The sequence below is a fragment of the Copadichromis virginalis genome, linkage group LG6 (genome assembly GCF_057382275.1).
Source record: "Copadichromis virginalis isolate Kocher_CV1m ecotype Utaka linkage group LG6, C_Virginalis_male_GT1.1, whole genome shotgun sequence".
NCBI lineage: Eukaryota > Metazoa > Chordata > Actinopteri > Cichliformes > Cichlidae > Copadichromis > Copadichromis virginalis.
This window is the reverse complement of record NC_140623.1, coordinates 22,440,474-22,465,521: the sequence shown is the minus strand read 5'-3', so window position 1 is coordinate 22,465,521 and position 25,048 is coordinate 22,440,474. Positions and strand designations below refer to the sequence as shown.

Here is a 25,048-nt window from a genome sequence, read left to right as displayed (position 1 = left end):
TACTTTGATCAATTGTATAAAATATCACCTTTTTATAAGTTTATTTGTAATAAGATAATCTGGTTATTTTGTAATACATACATTCAGATAAATAATAAATCAGATCCAGTCTGTTAGTCTGTTTCATTGGCTATAACATTTGACTGCAAGTTTATAGTATTATTATTTAAGGACAAACCCATTTTGTCACTCAGTGTAAGTATTCAGTCAGTATTGTCATCGAGAAGTGCCTGAGGACCCAGACTTCCTGTTTCCTGACTGCTGCAGAACATCCAGCTGAAGAAACCCCGTTTCTAAAAGAGGTACAATAAAACGGACCAAATTGTTTCCAGAGAACTTTGAATTTCCTTTATTTTGAGTTTGGAGTACAAATCAGCTTTTTAACATCTATTCATATATTCATAAAAACATTTTATAGTATAATAGTACATTTCTAAGATTTAACAGTAACTTAAGGAGTTATAAGTTTTTCTGTGTTTCAAGGTTCAGTTTTGTTTATATTTGTGTATAACCACATAAGCTCCAGATTGTACTTCAGCAAAATGCCAAGAAAAAGTCAAAGGTCGCAGTCCTTGAAGCTTAGATGGCAAAAGCAGAAAGAACAGGTGAATGTTTCTCAGAGCAGTGAGCAGGTAAAGGTGTGTGTTTCAGCTTTTCCCAGCACAGAAGTGCAGAGCAGTGTTCAGACAGCCACAGTGTCTTATGCAGATGTGGTAAAGAGAAGTGTTCCCTCAGTGTCTGTCCCAGAGCCTGGAGTTATGCAGGTAATCCAGACTAAACCCCAGCTAACTGTACAAACACAGCATGATGGAGAGACAGCCACAGTGTCTTATGCAGATGTGGTAAAAAGAAGTGTTCCCTCAGTGTCTGTCCCAGAGCCTGAAGTTATGCAGGTAATCCAGACTGAACCCCAGCTAACTGTACAAACACAGCATGATGGACAAGCTCCAGTACAGTCTCATGTACAGGTTACAAACAGTGAAAGTCCACGAGTGAGTAGCGTCTGTGCTTCCCGAAGCCAGGCTTCTCCTAGGTATGGAAAGTACCGGAATCAGCAATGCATGGCTAACAGTTTGGTTTTCCTGTCATTCTTACACGAGGATGAATTTATTACCAGAGCAGATCTAAACCGTGTGTTGGACAAAGGCCATGCCGTCTATTCAGATGCCAGACTGAGGTTTGTGAACAGTGTGTTTCTAGCCTGCGATGAACTTCCTTCAGTTGTTACCAGCCGCAGACACGAGTATCAAGTCGACATGTCTCAGTTTGCTCATTACGGTACATTTGATGGTACAGATCACTTTCCGAGCCTTGAACAGGGACTACAGCGTTTGGCTTCAGAGTTTCGCTATGCTTTGCTAGTCATGGGAGGAACAGTCATCGCTGTTAGCAGGCTGACTTCAGGTGAATATGCATATTTTGACCCTCACCCACGTAAGTCTACTGGTATGCCATTGTCGCTAAGTGTAAGTGGTGGAACTGCAGTTATGTTGAAGTTCACACGTCTTAATGACATGATTGACAGGATCAAACGTTTGTACCGAATGTTTAGCATCGCACCAAGCTGCACTTATGAGCTACAGCCCATCGAGTTTCACAGTGAAAACGCTGCTGACCAAAGAGATGCTGATGAAAACAGACAAACAGCTACAACTGTTCCAGCACCAGCTTTAAATGAACCTGAATTTGAAACCCCAAAGTCCACTGAGCAGACACCGAACACTATGGCCGACACTTTAGCTACTGAAGTGATGTCATCCAGAGTGGATTATTCAAATGAGCCAGCTGCTGAGCTGAACAATCGTCCTTCTGATTATTTAGAAATAGAAACCTCTGCATCTTCTGTAAGAGACACTCAGGTAACATCAGATTCTGTTCCTCAGAATGATTCAAACAGTGCCTCCAGTTCAACTAAGATAACACAGGAACTCTCAGATAAACTGCTGAAATATAGTAAACATGAAAGGCAAAAAATGAGGAGAAGATTATTGACCCAACAAAAGCTACCACAGAGAAAGGAAAATCAGAAGACGAAAGAAAGGCAGATGTACAGGTTTGATGAAAGCTTCAAGACAAAGAAAAAAAACTCAACTAAGAAGTGTAATGATCCTGATCACAGACAGAAAAAGAGCATGTACAAAAATGAACTGTATAAATTAAATGCTACCTATAAGGAGAAACAGAGAGAACATTTCAGAAGAACCTATAGAGAAAGTGCTAAAATAAGAGAGAAAAAAAGAGAATGTGTCATAAGGATGTATAAAGACGATTCTTTATTCCGAGAAAAGCAGAAGGAACGTATGAGAAAAACATATAAAGAATCTTATAGACAATTTCCTATGTTTAGAGAACAGCAGAAGGAACGTATAAGAAGAAATTACAGAACTTGTGCTGAATTCAGAGAAAAACATAAAGCTTACATGAGGTCATATGTATATAACCTATATAAAAAAAGCGAAGATTTTAAACAGAAAAAACGATCTTATCTGACTAAGCGTTATGGAGAAGAAAAACAATTTCAGCAACAACACAAGGACAATATGAGAGAACGAATGAGAGTAAAATATTGGAACGGTTTTTCTTTCAGACAGATACATAATATCAGATGTGCAATGAATATAAAACGGAAATATCGCCAGATGCATCGACCAGCTGAGACTTTACAGTGTCATCCAGAGAACACTTTAATGAATGAGGCCATATCTCGTTTCAGATCAAACATTAAGTCAGCACCATCTTATGTTTGTACTGTTTGTCTAAAAGCTTCTTTTCCTAATCAGGTAAAAATCTGCAAAAGAGAAAATTACTCAAAACACCAGACTGTAGCTCATCAGTGCCTAACTGGTAAATTTGTTCATGTGTGTGATGAAGCATGTCATGATCACTGCAGCTTTCCTGTTGAGAGAAAAAAAGAGTATATCTGTCACACATGTCACAGTTCCCTCAAAAGTGGATGCATGCCCAGGCTTGCTGCTGTTAATGGTTTAGAACTGCAGGATATTCCAGCTGAACTTTGTGATCTCAACATTCTGGAGAGACATCTGATTGCCAAATGCATACCATTTGCTAAGATTATTCCTCTTCCAAAGGGGAGACAGAGACTCATACGTGGTAATGTGGTGTGTGTACCATCTGAGGTCCAACAAACAGTTGACAGTTTACCGAGGATCAGAAGCCAATCACAGATCATGAGGATAAAGCTGAAAAGACGACTGTGCTACAAAGGCCATCAGCTGTTCCAGACTGTCACCTGGTCTAAACTCATTCAAGCTCTGCGTAAACTGAAACAAATTCATCCACAGTACACAGATATTATTATCAGAGATGATGCATTGCTTTGTGATCCAACGTTACCTGATGATGACAGCAGTGATGAAGCCAGCATGGCAAGTGATGATTATAATGAAGCAGATTTAATGGAAATTGACAACTATGAAAAAGATGCCCTTTTGTGTGAAAGTGAGTCTCAAAGTGACCAAGATATTAATATGCAATCCTGTGATGAACAACCAGAGGAACAAAATCCAGATGAACCAGAAAGTGATTTGAACAATGGAGGTTTTGCTCTAGAAAGTTGTCTGCAGCCTGTAGACATTTCAGAAGAGATTCTCTGTTTCACTGATAACACATATTGTGTGGCTCCTGCAGAAAGAAACAATCCTGTTAGCTTCTTCAGAACTCCTCATTTGGAAGCCATGGCATTTCCTGTGCAGTTTCCTACTGGTCAGAATACACTGGATGAAAAGAGACGTCTTAAACTCACACCAAGTGCTTACTTCAAGTCAAGGCTTTTCAACATTGATGCAAGATTTGCTAAAGACACAAATTACCTGTTTTTCTCACAGTTTGTCACTGAAATACACTTGGCTAATTCCAGCATGACAATACAGCTAAGGAAAGGTAAAACTATGACCAAAGATGGACGCAAAATCACATCAGGAATGTTACAAAGTAAGACAGAAGTAGAGAAGCTGGTAAGAAATAAAGATGCAATCAGATTTATGCAGCCACTCAGAGGAACTCCAGCTTACTGGCAGAAAACTACCAGAGATCTATTCAGCATGGTTCGCCAAATAGGAACACCTCAGTTCTTTGTCACTTTCTCTGCTGCTGAGATGAGATGGCCTGAAGTGATTCAAGCAATAAAGAGACAGCAAGGTGAAGAGGTTGATTTTGAAGCCCTGGACTGGTCAGAAAAGTGTGAAATTCTAAGATCAAATCCAGTAACCACCATGCGAATGTTTGATAAACGTGTTGAGGCTTTGTTCAGAGATTTGCTTTTTTCTCCTGCACAGCCCCTTGGTGAGATCATTGATTACTTTTACAGAGTTGAGTTCCAGCACAGAGGTAGTCCACATATACACATGTTGCTGTGGATTCGAGAAAAGGTAGAAGCAGATGTGGATGACGACCAAACTGTCTGTGACTTTGTTGACAGATACATCTCAGCTCAACTCCCTGATCCAGAAAAACAACCTGAACTGCACAAAAAAGTCACTGAGCTACAAAAGCACAGCAAAAACCACACAAAGACATGCTTTAAGAGTGTGAACTCTGGTTGTAGATTTGGGTTTCCCAAACCACCAGCCACAAGAACAATGATTGTGAGACAGGATGAGGATTCAGACACTGAAGCTGCAAAAGCCAAACTCAGACCTTTGTTGAACCTGCTGAAGGAACCTGAAGCTGCTTCCCTCACCATAGAGCAGATTCTGTCACGATGCAACTTGACAATGAATGAGTATGAACAATGCCTCCAAGACATAAACAAGAAAACAGCTCTGATTCTGAAACGTGACCCAAATGAGTGTTGGATCAACAATTACAACCCAGACCTGCTTGAAGCCTGGAACTCTAATTTAGATGTCTCATTCATTTTGAATGCCTATTCATGTATAGAATACCTCTGTAAATATATAACAAAGAAAGAATCTGGCCTCTCTGAATACCTGAAGACAGTTATTGACAACTCTGATAAGAACACCGTCAATGAGTGTGATGAAATGAGAGCTGTGATGCAGGCTTACTCAAAAAAGAGAGAAATCAGCGCACAGGAGTGTGTGACTCGAGTCTGTGGCCTAAAAATGAAAAAATGTTCCCGCAGTGTTGTATTTGTACCAACAGATGATAACCCAGTAAAAATGAGTCGGCCCATGAGCTTCCTGGAAAGCACAACACACGACAGTTGTAATATTTGGATGACAAGTTTGAGTGATAAATACAAATGCAGACCTGAGACCCCAGAATATGAGGAAATGTCACTGGCTGATTTTGCTGCCTTGTGCAGGTTGGTGAGTGGTCCAAATGAAGGAAAAGATGTGCTTCCTCTTCTAAACCAGCTTGGATTTGTACAAAGGCGAAAGAATGATAAACCAGCTATAATCAGATATTACCACTGTTCACAGGAAAAAGATCCTGAGCAATATTATGGTCGACTGTTGAGACTTTACCTTCCACACAGATCAGAGCAGGAACTGAAACCACAAGGGTTCCAAACCTATCAGTCCTTCTACAACTCAGGTTTTGTACGACTTCCATGTTCAGACCACAGTGAGTCTGTGAAAAGGGTTGTGAAAAGAAATAAAGACAAGTATGAGAAGAACTCTGAGGATATTGAGAGTGCACTGGAAGAGTTTGAACAAAATAGGGATGTTGTGATTGATGAATGGTGTAATCTTGCTCCTGAATCTGAAGTTGTGAGGCTGCAATGTGATGAGAATCTTCCTGAGAGACATTCTGATGATGAGAACGAACAGGAGAATGTCCCCGACTACAGTCGTCAGTCTGATGCTGTAACAGAGATCAGAGCCATCAGAGAACAACCTGCAGTAGATCCAGCCGTGGTACGTGTAATGTATCAGAATCTGAACCAGAAGCAGGCCTGCGTGTTCTATGCCATAAGAGACTGGTGTATTCAGCGAGTTTGTGGTTTGAACCCAGATCCATTTTTCTTCTATATCAATGGTGGTGCAGGAACTGGAAAGTCACATCTGATTAAGTGTATTCACTCTGAAGCATCAAAGATCCTGAGCAGACTGCCTGCTAATGCAGAAGAAGCTGACATATCAAATCCAACTGTTTTACTGACTTCATTTACCGGTACAGCAGCTTTTTCTATCAATGGCTCTACATTACATTCTCTACTGAAACTACCCAGGAGTCTGAAACCACCCATTCAAGGACTTGGTAACCAACTGGATGAAGTCAGATCTGAGCTGATGAATGCTGAAATTATTGTTATTGATGAGATTTCAATGGTTTCAAAACCCCTTTTTGCTTATGTGGATGCAAGACTGAAACAAATCAAAGGCACTCAGAGACCTTTTGGTGGAATGTCAGTTTTAGCTGTTGGAGATTTTTACCAGCTGCCACCAGTGCGACAGTCTAAACCTCTCTGTGTTTACGATCCAGAACAGATTGACCTATGGCAGGAACATTTTCAGATGATCACTCTAACCGAGATCATGCGTCAGAAAGATGATGTGGCCTTTGCAGAGATGCTGAACAGGATTAGAGTCAAAGAAAAGACAGATGAGCTTTCTCAGTGCGACAGAGATTTGTTGTCACAGGCTGTGACTGCACCAGAAGAATGTCCAACTGAGGTCTTACACATTTATGCCACCAACAAGAATGTGGAATCCCACAACACAGATACCCTGAAGAAGCTTCATTCAAACATCATAATCATCAATGCAGACGATTTCCAGAAGGATAAATGTACAGGCAGAATGGAACGAAGAGACAAACCATTTACAGGTGGGAGAAATGATTTACCTGACACTCTGAATGTTGCTGAAGGAGCTCGAGTCATGCTGACCAGAAACTTGGACACACTAAACGGTTTGGTCAACGGTGCTTTTGGTATACTGGTAAAGGTGGTGAGATCTGAAAATGATGGACACATAATTAAACTGGGGCTCAGGATGGACAACCGGCAGCCTATGAGACACAACCGCAGTGCTAATGCAGCTTCTGATGATCTGGTTTACATTGAGAGAGCAGAGGAGAGTCTGAAGTTTAAAGGAGCAGTACGCAGACAGTTTCCTGTAAAGCTAGCATTCGCTTGCACAATTCACAAAACTCAGGGTCTTACAACACAGACAGCTGTAGTTTCAATGAAGAACATTTTTGAACCAGGTATGGCTTACGTTGCTCTCAGCAGGGTGACGTCTCTCAGTGGACTCTATTTGCAGGACTTGGATGAGAAAAAGATTTACGCCAATCTCGAGGTAACTGCAGCGCTCCAAACCATGAGACAAGCCAGTGTTGAGGAAATGATGCCTCTTCTTCAGGTCAGAGAAACAGCCAGCAGACTTGACACTCTTACACTGATCCATCACAATACAGAGGGTTTGCCATCTCACATCAGTGACATCAAGAGTCATCATGAAATGTGTTTAGCAGATGTTTTGTGTCTCACTGAGTCTCACCTTCAAGGCTCCTTTGTTGCAGACAGTCTTCATTTGGACGGCTACACCATGTTCAAACGCAACAGACATGTGTCCTACACAAACTTTCCTCACATGGCCAGCAGAAGTGGTGGGGGAGTTGTTGTGTATTTGAGGAATCATTTTCAGGTTCAGGTAAAACAGTATCTGCATAATGTCACTGATCTTGAGTTTTTAGTGTTGAAGGTTCAGGCTCCATTCCCTGCACTCATTGCTGTTGTGTACAGACCCCCTGACTACAGTTTGACACCATTCATGCAAAACCTGGTAAGTCTTTTAGATTCACTTGAAATAATGGACTGTCACCCAATAATTGTGTGTGGAGATTTTAATGAGAACCAGTTGCAGAGTGGAAGAAAACAGATTCTGGAGCAGTTTCAGTCGAGAGGGTATTCACAGCTGATCACTTCTGGCACTACAGACAAGAACACCCTGCTTGACCTCATTTTTATTTCTCAGCCACAGAAATGTCTATATTCAGGTGTTCTGAGATCATATTACAGTTACCACAACCCTGTGTTTTGTGTCCTGTCCTCGAGCCAATCATGAAGTCGTCTGGTGAGTTTTGAAACAATTACAGATCATGTTTGTTACAGAGTTTACTGATTGTAGAGCATGAAAAATATTTTTCATTGAAAAAATTGTCTTCCCTACTCTGTCTGTAAGAAGACCCTTTCTTATTGCAATGTTATTAATCATTTCACCAAATCATTGCTGAACTTCATGCAGAGCAGAGAACATCTGCTATCATGCACCTCTGATCTGAAATGTGCTGCAACATTTATTAAACCAACATCATTTCTTTTATTCTCATGTTTTAAATGACTAAATCTTTTTACTGTGACGTATGTAGCTCAACAAACGAGATCTTCCCCTCCAAGGGCTTGAAAATATGAAATAGTAAATAAATAAATCCCACATAAATGCAGGTATTTATTATGGGTCACATGAATAAATACAGACAATTATATTTTCTTGATTATAGTAGCTTTTGTAGAATCAAAAGTTTTTGTGATGAATGAGTTTTTGCTTATCATGTTTTACAGGTAAAAAATGTCAAAAGTTATAAACTATCTTTAGGCTACCAGAGATGTCTATAATGATACATTATGTAGAGAAAAACATTAGTACAGCTTACAGAATATGTATAAAAACTGATTTAGAAGTAAATGGATAGTTTTCTGAAAGTTCCCGACTACAGTTTAACACCACCCACCCAGATCAGCCCCCAAGTGTCTATGTAATGCTGGTATGGTGTGTGAGTTTGACTTGGCCTTTATCCGGGTGGGTTTGGGTTTGGGTGGATAAAGGCCAAGTCAGAATTCTCTGAGCAGCTGGAAAAAGCTGCTAATAAACAAAGACATCAAAAAGTGTGGGCTTTAGGTGTAGCCCCCGCTTTCTGATGCACTAATTAGACTTAGTAACCGACACCCCATACCAGCATTACATAGACACTTGGGGGCTGAGCTGGGTGGGTGGTGTTATAAGCACGTGTTTTGTTAGATATATTTTTTCAGACACCATCTTCATGAACTGCTGAGCCAAACCTGATCCATCAGTGCTGGACTGCACAGATAACTACATGCCACAAGGAGACTGCTGTGTTATGAATTGCCATACCAGTGTGTCTTCAATGGAGAAGATGACACACCCATCACCTGACCTCCTGCCTGATCTGGAGACCATCATCATGCTACCTCACTACACACCTCTGAGACCATCAATGATGACTCATACTGAGGAAACTGTATTTCCTGTCAGAGATGCTCAGTGATCCTCAGAGCAGAGAGAGGTATCATTCTTTATCTTTGATTAAAAAAAAATGTCAGTGTTTTTAATTCAATTAATTAATTAAAATCCTGTTTATTGCATAAATAATTCCACACTCAAATGATTATACTTGTTGACACTTTTTGAGTTTTAATTCACATTATGGATTAGAAATCTATGCTTTTTCTACTCTGTCTCTCTGTGCAGGTATTGCTGTCTTCTGAGTTCTTCCGTGTCCCAACTGAGGCCTTCAAACCTCATTGCAGAGCTCATGTCTTTCCTCACCATCATGTGAGTGTGAGATTGCTCTGGATTCTGGTTATGTGGCCCGCAGCACCTATAAGGTATTTCAACATTGTTCATTGTATAACTTATTTGTAGTTTTTAGGGTTTCTACAGACAAAAAAAATGTTCCTTTTTCTGTATTTTTTAGAACAAGCTCGTCCAGTGTGCCTGCATTCCAGCTTCTTAGACTCTACGCAAGTGGACAGAGTATCAGTGTTTGGCCACTCTTACAGACACTGACTTCTGTCAATTCACTTCTACTGATCGGGCACCTCACTCCAGGAAGACAGAGGGCTGCAAGCCTGTCATCATTTCCAGTGTGGCTTTGTATTCTTGGGGTAGCATCAGATTTTTCCCACAAATATTCAAAGGTAACACTTGTTTTAAGCTTAGTTATTAAATCAAAAGTCTTCCCTTGTGTCATGTCTGTGAAGGTTCTCATGATGTCCTTTGATGTAGTCTCTCTCTTCACTTGCATACCCACTACAGAGGCCGTGGAGACTGTCAGAAAACGACTGCAAGAAGACAGCTCCTTGGAAGACAGGACCAACTTCACACCCGATCAGATGTGCACACTGTTAGACCTCTGCCTCACCACTACATATTTCAAATACAACGAGGGTTTCTACAGACAAAAACATGGCTGTGCCATGGGTTCCCCTGTGTCACCTGTTGTAGCCAACCTTTACATGGAGGAAGTGGAAAGGAAGGCTCTTGGCTCTTTCAAAGGAAGAGTACCCAGCCACTGGTAGAGATATGTAGACGACACCTGGGTCAAAATCAAAAGGCAAGAAGTGGAATCCTTCACTGCGCACATTAACGCCGTGGATAAAAACATCAAGTTCACCAGGGAAGACACAAAGGACGACTGTTTGCTTTTCCTGGACTGCGCTGTGCACATTGAAGAGAACGGCAAACTCAACATCGAAGTTTACTGGAAGCCCACACACACGGACCAGTACCTCCTCTTTGACTTCCATCACCCTCTGGAACACAAACTTGGAGTAATTAGGACACATCCCCCCCCGGGCAGAACATGTTCCCTCTAAGCCTGAAGGGAAAAAGAAGGAACACACACATGTAAAGGAAGCACTCAAAACGTGTGGCTATCCTAATTGGGCGTTTATAAAGTCAGCAAAGATGCACAGAAAAGAACATCAGATACCAGCGAGGGAGGATAAGAAAGACAGATGCAACAACATTGTCATCCCCTATGTACTAATTAGACTTAGTAACCGACACCCCATACCAGCATTACATAGACACTTGGGGGCTGAGCTGGGTGGGTGGTGTTAAAAGCACTTGTTTTGTAGATATATTTTTTCAGACACGGCACAGTCTCCTTTGTGGCAAAACCTTCAAACTTCACCATCCTCAGCTGAAACAACAACATCTTAACACCATCTTCATGAACTGCTGAGCCAAACTTGATCCATCAGTGCTGGACTGCACAGATAACTACATGCCACAAGGAGACTGCTGTGTTATGAACTGCCATACCAGTGTGTCTTCAATGGAGAAGATGACACACCCATCACCTGACCTCCTGCCTGATCTGGAGACCATCATCATGCTGCCACACTACACACCTCTGAGACCATCAATGATGACTCATACTGAGGAAACTGTATTTCCTGTCAGAGATGCTCAGTGATCCTCAGAGCAGAGAGCGGTATGATTCTTTATCTTTGATTTAAAAAAACAAATGTCAGTGTTTTTTAATTCAATTAATTAATTTAAATCCTGTTTATTGCATAAATAATTCCACACTCAAATGATTATACTTGTTGACACTTTTTGAGTTTTAATTCACATTATGGATTACAAATCTATGCTTTTTCTACTCTGTCTCTCTGTGCAGGTATTGCTGTCTTCTGAGTTCTTCAGTGTTCCAACTGAGACATTCAAACCTCACTGCAGAGCTCATGTCTTTCCTCACCATCATGTGAGTGTGAGATTGCTCTGGATTCTGGTTATATGGCCTGCAGCACCTATAAGGTATTTCAATATTGTTCATTGTATAACTTATTTGTAGTTTTTAGGCCTTAACACAAATAAAATGTTCCTTTTTCTGTATTTTTTAGAATAAGCTCGTCCAGTGTGCCTGCATTCCAGCTTCACAGAAAAGAACATCAGACACCAGCGAGGGAGGATAAGAAAGACAGACACAACAACATTGTCATCCCCTATGTAGCCGGTGTATCAGAAAAACTCAGGAGAGTTTTCTCCAAATACGACATCCCAGTGTACTTCAGACCCAGTAACACACTCAGACAGAAACTGGTTCACCCGAAAGACAAAACTCCTAAACACAAACTTAACAATGTGGTGTACGCTGTACAGTGCAGCGAGGAATGCCCAGACTTCTACATCGGAGAGACCAAACAGCCACTTCACAAGCACATGACACAACATAGAAGAGCCACCTCCACGGGACAAGACTCAGCAGTTCATCTGCATCTAAAGGACAAAGGTCAGTCTTTGAGGATGCCAATGTTCACATTTTGGACAGATGGAGGAGTGAAAGAAGCCATTTACGTCCACTGTGAGCGACCATCTTTAAACAGAGGCGGTGGTTTATGACACCAACTGTCTGCCATCTATAATCCAGTTTTGAGTTCCCTCCCCAGACACCGTAACGTCCACTCACATCCTGGGAGTGGGCGTGGGTGATTTCCTGACCTCGGGAAATCACATGATAGGGTGGGGCCAGGTTTCACAATGAGCTCACCCGAAACCCTGGCTGATTGGGACCCACACCCACTTTCACACCTTGGCTCATGTGATTAGGTAGAGGATCATCAGGGGGTTCTTTGTCCCTCTTTGGGGGGAAACTCCCACTGGGTTTAAATCTGGGACTCTCCACCATTGACCCTTAGAACTGAAGAAGCTTCTCGGATGAGAGGTGAAACGTCTTCAAGGAACTCAAAGAAGTCCAGACGCTTTTCTTTCCAAGCTCCTTAGACTTCACTTGTGTTAATTACATTTTATTTGTTGTTGTTTTCTTTTAGATTTATATGCAGTGATTGGATGTGGTGGAGCTTTGTTAACCGTGTGGAAAACATCTGTTTGTGATGATATTTACAATGAGGCTTTAAGGTGACAGTTTCCATGTAATTTCAATCCTCTTACTAAGCAAAAACATGTTTGCAATTAACATATTTTTTCAGTTTTGTCTTTTGGATTTATGGTTAACATTCCTCTGTGACAGCAAATACTAAACTGGTCCAAGTAACCAGCATATCATTGGTCAAAGGCAAAAAGGACCACATGTCACACTAGCAATGAATTTTTGACTGTGTTTGTGTTAGTATAGAGTAGGTCTAACAGTGGTTTTCCACATCTGCTCTAATATATATAGATAATGGGTCAGACATATAAAGTCATTTTGAAAAGTTCATAAAGGTCATTTATATGTGTTCCTCTTTATCATTTTATATCAGGTCAAACAGCAGACTTGAGTTTTGATCAGGGTAGAACCATAACATTCATGCTAATGGTTCTACTGTTTACAGTTACTTTATGATGGATTTCACCCTGGTCACAGCACTATCTGAAAAGCTGTTAGAGGTAAAGTTAAGCCAATTAATACCTCATCATAAGTCACTCTCTAACGCAGGGCAGTGATTATTATTCACTGTAATTTATTCCACAACAATGTTCTTTATTTGATTCTTTAAATATGCACATCGATTGTTTAGCTGTGTGACTCTCCACACCTGAAATATATCACAATGTGGACTTCATTTCGACAGTATTTTGTAGATTGGTACCATATTTATCATCGAATCATCTTGTGCATTTATTAACTAAATGTTGTTTGGTTTTTTTTTGTTTGTTTGTTTGGGGTTTTTATGTTGCCATTTTTACATTTCACCAACTGTGTAAATTCTGCAATTTTACCTTGGTTTTGTTTCACATCAGTTTATCTGCTGGCTGGTATTCCTGTCTTCCTTCTCTCACCCCAACCGGTCGCAGCAGATGGCCGCCCCTCCCTGAGCCTGGTTCTGCTGGAGGTTTCTTCCTGTTAAAAGGGAGTTTTTCCTTCCCACTGTCGCCAAAGTGCTTGCTCATAGGGGTCATATGTCATATGATTGTTGGGTTTTTCTCTGTATCTATGAAGCGCCTTAAGGTGACTTTTGTTGTGATTTCTTGCTATATAAATTGAATTGAATTGGTTTTCTTTCTTTTCTAATGTTTCTGGTCATTTTTCACAGTTAAACAAGTAACTTTGAGGTTACTTCATCGTTTTCAGCTGTTATCTGTATAAATTTTTTTCCTAATAATTACATTTCTGCAAAATTATAGCAGTTCTGGTAAGTTGTAATATTTCTGCCAAGTTATTAATTTTTTAATCAATTATTACATTTCTGCTAAGTTGTAGCTTCTGGTAAACTACAACATTTCTGCTGAATTGTTATGTTTCTTCTAAGTTATTGCATTTCTGCTAAGTTATTACATTTTTGCTAACTTGATGTTCTTCTGCAAAGTTATTAAAATTTCAACAACTTTTTAAACACTGACTTTGATTTCTTCAGCTTCTTCAGCTATTTTCAACTATTTTCAGCAGACAGCTTCAGCTTTACAGTTTCCTCTAAGTGATTGCAGTTCTGCTAAGTTATTCCATTTTAGCAAAGTTCCTTTGCTTCTGCAAAGTTTTTACAATTTCTGCAACTTTTCAGCTTTTTCAGCTACTTTTTGCATACAGCTTCAGCTTTAAGCATCCACACTGCATTTTCGCAGGAAATGCAAATTTTTCTAGTTATTATTCTAGTTGCTTCCGTACACTTTTCGCCGTTAAACTACTTCCACAATTTTCAGCCGATTTTCACCGTTCAAATTTTAAACTATTCTGCTATTTTTGCTAATTCCTGCTACGATTTTTGCTATTTTTAACTATTATACTTTTTGAAATATTAAGCTTTTTTCCTTTAATTTGTCCCATTGAAATGAATGGGAAACTTCTGCAATTCTGCTAAATTTTGCTTGTTTTTGAAACTTAACTACTTCCTCATATTTTCACCTAGAACAACCATTCAAATTTTAAAATGTTCACAAATTATTGGGCTATTCAGGTATGATTCAGCTTTTTCAAATCTTCTACTGTTTTACTTTTATGCCTCTTAAAGTTTTGAGTTGCAAAATTGTGATTTTTCACAAAATACATGTGTTGTTATGGTTGCTATGCTCTTGGCTTCCAGTGTGCCACTGAAGGTTTTGCAATTTTCACTTCATGTCCGAACAACTTCCTGCTACTTGCTCAATTTTCACTCAACTTCCACAAATTATACATCAAAACGTAGGTATTTTTGCTGGCTTTCAGAAAATGTCACCATCATTGTTGTGGGATTTATAGAATTTTTGCAAATCTCCTCAGACTAACACAAGGTCAGAAAACTCTCCATATAAAGTGAATGGAGAGCTTGTTCAAAATCACCGCTGGATTTCTGTAATGAGAGGCATATTCGAATCGTCATATCTCCTTAACGAAGCAAAGTTAAGACATGAGGCTTGTCCCCGAATATCTTCAGACACCCCTGACGCTCACAATTCAAGAATTTCTTTCTCACCTATTACCGTTCTGAAATGAGTTGGACTTGTTTGAGGGTAGGAAATTCGTCCTTCGCTCAGATTTCTTCAGATTTCAAACTGTGGAAATGAACCACTTTTTTCTCTCGTCATAACTTTTTGTTGGATTTCCACAGAGACCTGAAAATTTCCATGATTGTTCACCAAAGCCTGCTGTCTCTTACGGTGAAAGAATGATATCGATACTCCAAATAGATTTCGAGTTAGAAAGCGTTGTTTGAGGGCAAGTCAAGGCAGTTTTTGCTTCGCTCTACTCAGTTATGGTGCATTACAAGTCAAATATCTTTAATAATTCATATTTTAATGATAAATTGTAAACACTGGAAGATTCCCCCATCTCTTCTGAACAAAACGGTGTAAGAATGACCGCTCTAGCCCCTACGGTTTGGAAATTATGGTCATTTGTTTGAGGGGAGTCCTCACTATGAGAAATAGGCTGCAATAATCCTGTGCCTCTCTGTGCTGCGTGTGTAAAAAGAGGCACATGTTTTGGCGGGAAAAAGTACACAGGCTCTCTGATTGGTGGATTCAAATTCAGCAGCTCCCAGGCTGACCTAGAAACTTACTTCTCTCTCCCTGTGCATTTTTTTGCTGATTTTTTTCATTTAACAAGTATATTTGAGGGACCCTCAGCATGTTCAGCATTTTTTCAGCTGTCCATTTTGCTTTTCCAATTTTTCTGTTTAACTTATTACTATTGTGCTAAATAATACTATTTCTGCTATTTTATAAGATTTGTGCCTAATATAGTATTTCTGCTAAATTACAATATTTCTGCTTTTTATACTATTTGTGCTAAAACATAGTATTTCTACTAAATGTAGTATTTATGCTTAATCATACTATTTCTGCTTTTTATGGGATTTGTGCCTAATATAGTATTTCTGCTTTTTATAGGATTTTTGCTCAAACATAGTATTTCTACTAAATGTAGTGTTTATGCTTAATCATCCTATTTCTGCTTTTTATAGGATTTGTGCTTAATATAGTATTTCTGCTAAATTATAGTATTTGTGCTAAAACATAGTATTTCTACTAAATGTAGTATTTATGCTTAATCATAGTATTTCTATATATTTCTGCCAGGTCCCCAGGCAGCCAATCCTCTGTGAGGACTGAGAAATTCAAATTTTCAAATCAGGGCCTGCACGGCTTCCCAGCCAATCATATATGTGTCCTGAGGCATTCAAATTTGCATATTGGGGCCTTCATGGCTTCTAAGCCAGCCAATCATATCTGAGGGCTGAGGAATTCAAATCCACAAATCAGGGCCTGCACGGCTTCCCAGCCAGCCAATCATATATGTGGTCTCAGGCATTCATATTTGCATATTGGGGAATTCGTGGCTTCTAAGTCAACAAGTCATCCATGTCATATATCTCTAAAAATTCACATTTTAATGATAAATTGTAAACACTGGAAGATTCCCCCATCTCTTCTGAACAAAACAGTGTAAGAATGACCGCTCTAGCCCCTACGGTTAGGAAATTATGGTCATTTGTTTGAGGGGAGTCCTCACTATGAGAAATAGGCTGCAATAATCCTGTGCCTCTCTGTGCTGCTGCGTGTGTAAAAAGATGCACCTGTTTTGGCGGGAAAACGTAAACAGCCACTCTGATTGGTGGATTTAAATTCGGCAGCTCTCTCCCTCTGTGTGTGTGTGTGTGTGTGTGTGTGTGTGTGTGTGTGTGTTTAGTGGGAGAGAGAGGACCCTGCCCTTATTTGGCAGCATGTCATTGTAGGATTTAAATTGAATATAGTTAGACTGGTTGACTGGATTAGAGCCTGTGTTTGTGTGTCCCTCTCTGCATTTCTGTTTCAATATGCCTCCATATTTGTAATTTTGTAAGTTATTGCTATTCTGCTAAATCGTAGTATTTCTGGTACTTTTCGGTACTTGTGCTAAATACAGTATTTCTGCTAAATTATAGTATTTCTGCTTTATTATACTATTTGTGCTAAAACATAGTATTTCTACTAAATGTAGTATTTCTGATGTTTATACTATTTGTGCTAAATTATAATATTTCTGCTTTTTATACTATTTGTGCTAAATTATAATATTTCTGCTTTTTATACTATTTGTGCTAAAACATAGTATTTCTACTAAATGTAGTATTTATGCTTAATCATACTATTTCTGCTTTTTATAGTATTTGTGCCTAATATAGTATTTCTGCTTTTTATAGGATTTGTGCTTAATATAGTATTTCTGCTAAATTATAGTATTTCTGCTTTTTATAGTATTTGTGCTAAAACATAGTATTTCTACTAAATGTAGTATTTATGCTTAATCATAGTATTTCTATATATTTCTGCCAGGTCCCCAGGCAGCCAATCCTCTGTGAGGACTTAGACATTCAAATTTTCAAATCAGGGCCTGCACGGTTTCCCAGCCAATCATATATGTGTCCTGAGGCATTCAAATTTGCATATTGGGGCCTTCATGGCTTCTAAGCCAGCCAATCATATCTGAGGGCTGAGGAATTCAAATCCACAAATCAGGGCCTGCACGGCTTCCCAGGCAGCCAATCATATATGTGGCCTCAGGCATTCAAATTTGCATATTGGGGGAATTCGTGGCTTCTAAGTCAACAAGTCATCCATGTCGTATAGCTCTAAAAATTCACATTTTAATGATAAATTGTTAACACTGGAAGATTCCCCCATCTCTTCTGAACAAAACGGTGTAAGAATGACCGCTCTAGCCCCTACTGTTAGGAAATTATGGTCATTTGTTTGAGGGGAGTCGTCATTATGAGAAATAGACTGCAATGATCCTGTGTCTCTCTGTGCTGCGTGTGTAAAAAGGATGCACCTGTTTTGGAGGGAAAGAGTGCACAGGCTCTCTGATTGGTGGATTCAAATTCAGCAGCTCCCAGGCTGACCTAGAAACTCACTTTTCTCTCCCTGTGTGTGTGTGTGTGTGTGTGTGTGTGTGTGTGTGTGTGTGTGTGTGTGACAGAGAGAGAGAGAGAGAGAGAGAGAGAAAGGCTTTTAATGGGATGATCTCATTCTAAGATTCAAATTCAATATATTTAGACTGGTTGACTGAATTGGATCTTGTGTGTGTGTCTCTCTGTGCATGTGTGTTTTCTTATGTGTACATATTTGTGATTGTGTGGCTGTTATAGATTTTTTTGCTGATTTTTTTCATTTAACAAGTATAGTTGAGGGACCTTCAGCATGTTCATCATTTTTTCAGCTGTCCATTTTTGCTTTTCCAATTTTTCTGTTTAAGTTATTACTATTGTGCTAAATCATACTATTTCTGCTATTTTATAAGATTTGTGCCAAATACCGTATTTCTGCCAAATATAGTATTTCTGATTAATTATAGTTTTTTCTACCAAATCATAGTACAGTATTTCTGCTTTTTATAGGGTTTGTGCTTAATATAGTATTTCTGCTAAATTATAGTATTTCTGCTTTTTATAGTATTTGTGCTAAATTATAGTATTTCTGCCAAATTATAATATTTGTGCTAAAACATAGTCTTAATTTAAAATTACAATATTCATAGTTCATCACAGTGTCTCTGGTAAATCACAATATTTCTGCTCTGTTGTACTATTTTTCTAAATCATAGTGTTTCTGTAATGTTTAAGTATTTTTGGCTAAATATATTCTTTCTGTTATCTTATACTATTTCTCCTAAATTCTTGTATTTTTGAGAAGTTATCATGTTTCTGGTAAGTTACAATATTTCTGCTAAATTCTGCTATGCTATTGTATTTCTGCCAAGTATTATGTTTCCTCTAAGATATTGCAGTTCTGCTAAGTTATTCCATTTTAGCAAACTTCTTTTGCCTCTTCAAAGTTTTTACAATTTCTGCAACTTTTCAGCTTTTTCAGCTAGTTTTTGCATACAGCTTCAGCTTTAAGCATCCACACTGCATTTTCGCAGGAAATGCAAATTTTTCTAGTTATTATTATTATTCTAGTTGCTTCCGTACACTTTTCGCCGTTAAACTACTTCCACAATTTTCAGCCGATTTTCACCGTTCAAATTTTAAACTATTCAGCTATTTTTGCTAATTCCTGCTACGATTTTTGCTATTTTTAACTATTATACTTTTTAAAATATTAAGCTTTTTTCCTTTAATTTGTCCCATTGAAATGAATGGGAAACTTCAGCAATTCTGCTAAAATTTGCTTGTTTTTGAAACTTAACTACTTCCTCATATTTTCACCTAGAACAACCATTCAAACTTTAAAATGTTCACAAATTATTGGGCTATTCAGGTATGATTCAGCTTTTTCAAATGTTTTACTGTTTTACTTTTATGCCTCTTAAAGTTTTGAGTTGCAAAATTGTGATTTTTCACAAAATACATGTGTTGTTATGGTTGCTATGCTCTTGGCTTCCAGTGTGCCACTGAAGGTTTTGCAATTTTCACTTCATGTCCGAACAACTTCCTGCTACTTGCTCAATTTTCACTCAACTTCCACAAATTATACATCAAAACGTAGGTATTTTTGCTGGCTTTCAGAAAATGTCACCATCATTGTTGTGGGATTTATAGAATTTTTGCAAATCTCCTCAGACTAACACAAGGTCAGAAAACTCTCCATATAAAGTGAATGGAGAGCTTGTTCAAAATCACCGCTGGATTTCTGTAATGAGAGGCATATTCGAATCGTCATATCTCCTTAACGAAGCAAAGTTAAGACATGAGGCTTGTCCCCGAATATCTTCAGACACCCCTGACGCTCACAATTCAAGAATTTCTTTCTCACCTATTACCGTTCTGAAATGAGTTGGACTTGTTTGAGGGTAGGAAATTCGTCCTTCGCTCAGATTTCTTCAGATTTCAAACTGTGGAAATGAACCACTTTTTTCTCTCGTCATAACTTTTTGTTGGATTTCCACAGAGACCTGAAAATTTCCATGATTGTTCACCAAAGCCTGCTGTCTCTTACGGTGAAAGAATGATATCGATACTCCAAATAGATTTCGAGTTAGAAAGCGTTGTTTGAGGGCAAGTCAAGGCAGTTTTTGCTTCGCTCTACTCAGTTATGGTGCATTACAAGTCAAATATCTTTAATAATTCATATTTTAATGATAAATTGTAAACACTGGAAGATTCCCCCATCTCTTCTGAACAAAACGGTGTAAGAATGACCGCTCTAGCCCCTACGGTTTGGAAATTATGGTCATTTGTTTGAGGGGAGTCCTCACTATGAGAAATAGGCTGCAATAATCCTGTGCCTCTCTGTGCTGCGTGTGTAAAAAGAGGCACCTGTTTTGGCGGGAAAAAGTACACAGGCTCTCTGATTGGTGGATTCAAATTCAGCAGCTCCCAGGCTGACCTAGAAACTTACTTCTCTCTCCCTGTGCATTTTTTTGCTGATTTTTTTCATTTAACAAGTATATTTGAGGGACCCTCAGCATGTTCAGCATTTTTTCAGCTGTCCATTTTGCTTTTCCAATTTTTCTGTTTAACTTATTACTATTGTGCTAAATAATACTATTTCTGCTATTTTATAAGATTTGTGCCCAATATAGTATTTCTGCTAAATTACAGTATTTCTGCTTTTTATACTATTTGTGCTAAAACATAGTATTTCTACTAAATGTAGTATTTATGCTTAATCATACTATTTCTGCTTTTTATCGGATTTGTGCCTAATATAGTATTTCTGCTTTTTATAGGATTTTTGCTCAAACATAGTATTTCTACTAAATGTAGTGTTTATGCTTAATCATCCTATTTCTGCTTTTTATAGGATTTGTGCTTAATATAGTATTTCTGCTAAATTATAGTATTTCTGCTTTTTATAGTATTTGTGCTAAAACATAGTATTTCTACTAAATGTAGTATTTATGCTTAATCATAGTATTTCTATATATTTCTGCCAGGTCCCCAGGCAGCCAATCCTCTGTGAGGACTGAGAAATTCAAATTTTCAAATCAGGGCCTGCACGGCTTCCCAGCCAATCATATATGTGTCCTGAGGCATTCAAATTTGCATATTGGGGCCTTCATGGCTTCTAAGCCAACCAATCATATCTGAGGGCTGAGGAATTCAAATCCACAAATCAGGGCCTGCACAGCTTCCCAGCCAGCCAATCATGTATGTGGGCTCCAGGTATTCAAATTTGCATATTGGGGAATTCGTGGCTTCTAAGTCAACAAGTCATCCATGTCATATATCTCTAAAAATTCATATTTTAATGATAAATTGTCAACACTTGAAGATTCCCCCATCTCTTCTGAACAAAACGGTGTAAGAATGACCGCTCTAGCCCCTATGGTTAGGAAATTATGGTCATTTGTTTGAGGGGAATCCTCACTATGTGAAATAAACTGAAAGAAGCAGGTCTATGTCTCTGTGCTGCGTGTGTAAAAAGATGCACCTGTTTTGGCGGGAAAACGTAAACAGCCTCTCTGATTGGTGGATTCAAATTCAGCAGCTCCCAGGCTGACCTAGAAACTTAGTCCTCTCTCCCTGTGTGTGTGTGTGTGTGTGTGTGTGTGTGTGTGTGTGTGTGTGTGTTTAGTGGGAGAGAGAGGACCCTGCCCTTATTTGACAGCATGTCATTGTAGGATTTAAATTGAACATAGTTAGACTGGTTGACTGGATTAGAGCCTGTGTTTGTGTGTCCCTCTGTGCATTTGTGTTTCAATAAGTTTTTACTATTCTGCTAAATCATACTATTTCTGCTTTTCATAGGATTTATGCCTAATATAGTATTTCTGCTAAATTATAGTATTTCTGCTTTTTATAGGATTTGTGCCTAACATAGTATTTCTGCTAAATTATAGTATTTCTGCTTTTTATAGGATTTGTGCTTAACATAGTATTTCTGCTAAATTATAGTATTTCTGCTTTTTATACTATTTGTTCTAAATTATAGTATTTCTGCTTTTTATAGGATTTGTGCTTAATATAGTATTTCTGCTAAATTATAGTTTTTCTGCTTTTTATAATATTTGTGCTAAAACATAGTATTTCTACTAAATGTAGTATTTATGCTTAATAATAGTATTTCTATATATTTCTGCCAGGTCCCCAGGCAGCCAATCCTCTGTGAGGACTGAGACATTCAAATTTTCAAATCAGGGCCTGCACAGTTTCCCAGCCAATCAAATAAGTGTCCTGAGGCATTCAAATTTGCATATTGGGGCCTTCGTGGCTTCTAAGCCAGCCAATCATATCTGAGGGCTGAGGAATTCAAATCCACAAATCAGGGCCTGCATGGCTTCCCAGCCAGCCAATCATATATGTGGTCTCAGGCATTCATATTTGCATATTGGGGAATTCGTGGCTTCTAAGTCAACAAGTCATCCATGTCATATATCTCTAAAAATTCACATTTTAATGATAAATTGTTAACACTGGAAGATTCCCCCATCTCTTCTGAACAAAACAGTGTAAGAATGACCGCTCTAGCCCCTACGGTTAGGAAATTATGGTCATTTGTTTGAGGGGAGTCCTCACTATGAGAAATAGGCTGCAATAATCCTGTGCCTCTCTGTGCTGCTGCGTGTGTAAAAAGATGCACCTGTTTTGGCGGGAAAACGTAAACAGCCACTCTGATTGGTGGATTTAAATTCGGCAGCTCTCTCCCTCTGTGTGTGTGTGTGTGTGTGTGTGTGTCTGTGTGTGTGTGTGTTTAGTGGGAGAGAGAGGACCCTGCCCTTATTTGGCAGCATGTCATTGTAGGATTTAAATTGAATATAGTTAGACTGGTTGACTGGATTAGAGCCTGTGTTTGTGTGTCCCTCTGTGCATTTGTGTTTCAATATGCCTCCATATTTGTAATTTTGTAAGTTATTACTATTCTGCTAAATCATAGTATTTCTGGTACTTTTCGGTACTTTTGCTAAATACAGTATTTCTGCTAAATCATACTATTTCTGCTTTTCATAAGATTTGTGCCTAATATAGTATTCCTGCTAAATTATAGTATTTATTATTTTTATAGGATTTGTGCCAAACATAGTATTTCTGCTAAATTATAGTATTTCTGCTTTTTATACTATTTGTGCCTAATATAGTATTTCTGCTTTTTATAGGATTTGTGCCTAATATAGTATTTCTGCTTTTTATAAGATTTGTACCTAATATAGTATTTCTGCTTTTTATAGGATTTTTGCTCAAACATAGTATTTCTACTAAATGTAGTGTTTATGCTTAATCATCCTATTTCTGCTTTTTATAGGATTTGTGCTTAATATAGTATTTCTGCTAAATTATAGTATTTCTGCTTTTTATAGTATTTGTGCTAAAACATAGTATTTCTACTAAATGTAGTATTTATGCTTAATCATAGTATTTCTATATATTTCTGCCAGGTCCCCAGGCAGCCAATCCTCTGTGAGGACTGAGAAATTCAAATTTTCAAATCAGGGCCTGCACGGCTTCCCAGCCAATCATATATGTGTCCTGAGGCATTCAAATTTGCATATTGGGGCCTTCATGGCTTCTAAGCCAGCCAATCATATCTGAGGGCTGAGGAATTCAAATCCACAAATCAGGGCCTGCACAGCTTCCCAGCCAGCCAATCATGTATGTGGGCTCCAGGTATTCAAATTTGCATATTGGGGAATTCGTGGCTTCTAAGTCAACAAGTCATCCATGTCATATATCTCTAAAAATTCATATTTTAATATTAAATTGTCAACACTTGAAGATTCCCCCATCTCTTCTGAACAAAACGGTGTAAGAATGACCGTTCTAGCCCCTACGGTTAGGAAATTACGGTCATTTGTTTGAGGGGAGTCGTCACTATGAGAAATAGACTGCTAAAATCCTGTGTCTCTCTGTGCTGCTGCGTGTGTAAACAGATGCACCTGTTTTGGTGGGGAAAAGTGCACAGCCTCTCTGATTGGTGGATTCAAATTCACCAGCTCCCAGGCTGACCTAGAAACTTACTTCTCTCTCCCTGTGTGTGTGTGTGTGTGTGTGTGTGTGTGTGTGTGTGTGTGTGTGTGTGACAGAGAGAGAGAGAGAGAGAGAGAGAGAGAAAGGCTTTTAATGGGATGATCTCATTCTAAGATTTAAATTCAATATATTTAGACTGGTTGACTGAATTGGATCTTGTGTGTGGGTCTCTCTGTGCATGTGTGTTTCCTCATGTGTACATATTTGTGATTGTGTGGCTGTAATAAATTTTTTTGCAGATTTTTGTCATTTAACAAGTATATTTGAGGGACCCTCAGCATGTTCAGCATTTTTTCAGCTGTCCATTTTGCTTTTCCAATTTTTCTGTTTAACTTATTACTATTGTGCTAAATCATACTATTTCTGCTATTTTATAAGATTTGTGCTTAATATACTATTTCTGCTTTTATAGGATTTGTGCTTAATATAGTATTTCTGCTAAATGTAGTATTTATGCTTAATCATACTATTTCTGCTTTTCATAGTATTTGTGCTTAATATAGTATTTCTGCTAAATTTAGTATTTCTGATTAATTATAGTTTTTCTACTAAATCATAGTACAGTATTTCTGCTTTTTATGGGATTTGTGCTAAAACAAAGTATTTCTACTAAATGTAGTATTTGTGCTTAATCATACCATTTCTGCTTTTTATAGGATTTGTGCTTAATATAGTATTTCTGCTAAATTATAGTATTTCTGCCAAATTATAATATTTGTGCTAAAACATAGTCTCAATTTAAAATTACAATATTCATAGTTCATCACAGTGTCTCTGGTAAATCACAATATTTCTGCTCTGTTGTACTATTTTTCTAAATCATAGTGTTTCTGTAATGTTTAAGTATTTTTGGCTAAATATATTCTTTCTGTTATCTTATACTATTTCTCCTAAATTCTTGTATTTTTGAGAAGTTATCATGTTTCTGGTAAGTTACAATATTTCTGCTAAATTCTGCTATGCTATTGTATTTCTGCCAAGTATTATGTTTCCTCTAAGATATTGCAGTTCTGCTAAGTTATTCCATTTTAGCAAACTTCTTTTGCTTCTGCAAAGTTTTTACAA

The 25,048-nt window shown here is 38.3% G+C and overlaps 2 protein-coding genes and 1 long non-coding RNA gene across 6 annotated transcripts in view; 2 read left to right on the top strand and 1 right to left on the bottom strand.

The window, feature by feature from the left end:
- LOC146707771 (uncharacterized) overlaps positions 1–25,048 on the bottom strand; it is a 331,445-nt gene that overhangs the window by 244,042 nt on the left and 62,355 nt on the right. The gene's annotated exons all lie outside the window — the stretch shown is intronic.
- Positions 1–25,048, top strand: part of ctnna2 (catenin (cadherin-associated protein), alpha 2) — a 373,909-nt gene that overhangs the window by 335,854 nt on the left and 13,007 nt on the right. The gene's annotated exons all lie outside the window — the stretch shown is intronic.
- On the top strand, positions 1,442–14,026 carry LOC146707773 (uncharacterized). 4 transcript variants are annotated; one of them, XR_014920874.1, is made up of 6 exons: positions 1,453–9,240; positions 9,426–9,562; positions 9,652–9,874; positions 9,993–11,175; positions 11,365–11,501; positions 11,588–14,026. XR_014920874.1 is itself a non-coding variant. In XM_085459279.1 (3 exons), exons 1-2 carry the CDS (start codon positions 1,449–1,451, stop codon positions 7,561–7,563), a joined length of 5,955 nt encoding a protein of 1,984 aa, XP_085315405.1. In that variant the 5' UTR covers positions 1,442–1,448; the 3' UTR covers positions 7,564–7,583; positions 7,676–7,737. The 4 variants fall into 4 exon arrangements, 3 of the variants coding, with proteins under 3 accessions (XP_085315405.1, XP_085315404.1, XP_085315403.1); XM_085459279.1 differs by lacking the exons at positions 9,426–9,562; positions 9,652–9,874; positions 9,993–11,175; positions 11,365–11,501; positions 11,588–14,026 and having other exon boundaries at positions 1,442–7,292; positions 7,453–7,583; positions 7,676–7,737; XM_085459278.1 differs by lacking the exons at positions 9,426–9,562; positions 9,652–9,874; positions 9,993–11,175; positions 11,365–11,501; positions 11,588–14,026 and having other exon boundaries at positions 1,443–7,292; positions 7,453–7,638.

Coding starts and splice junctions, on each gene's coding strand:
- LOC146707773 (XM_085459277.1), top strand. CDS start 1,449: ATGCCATTGTCGCTAAGTGTAAGTGGTGGAACTGCAGTTATGTTGAAG.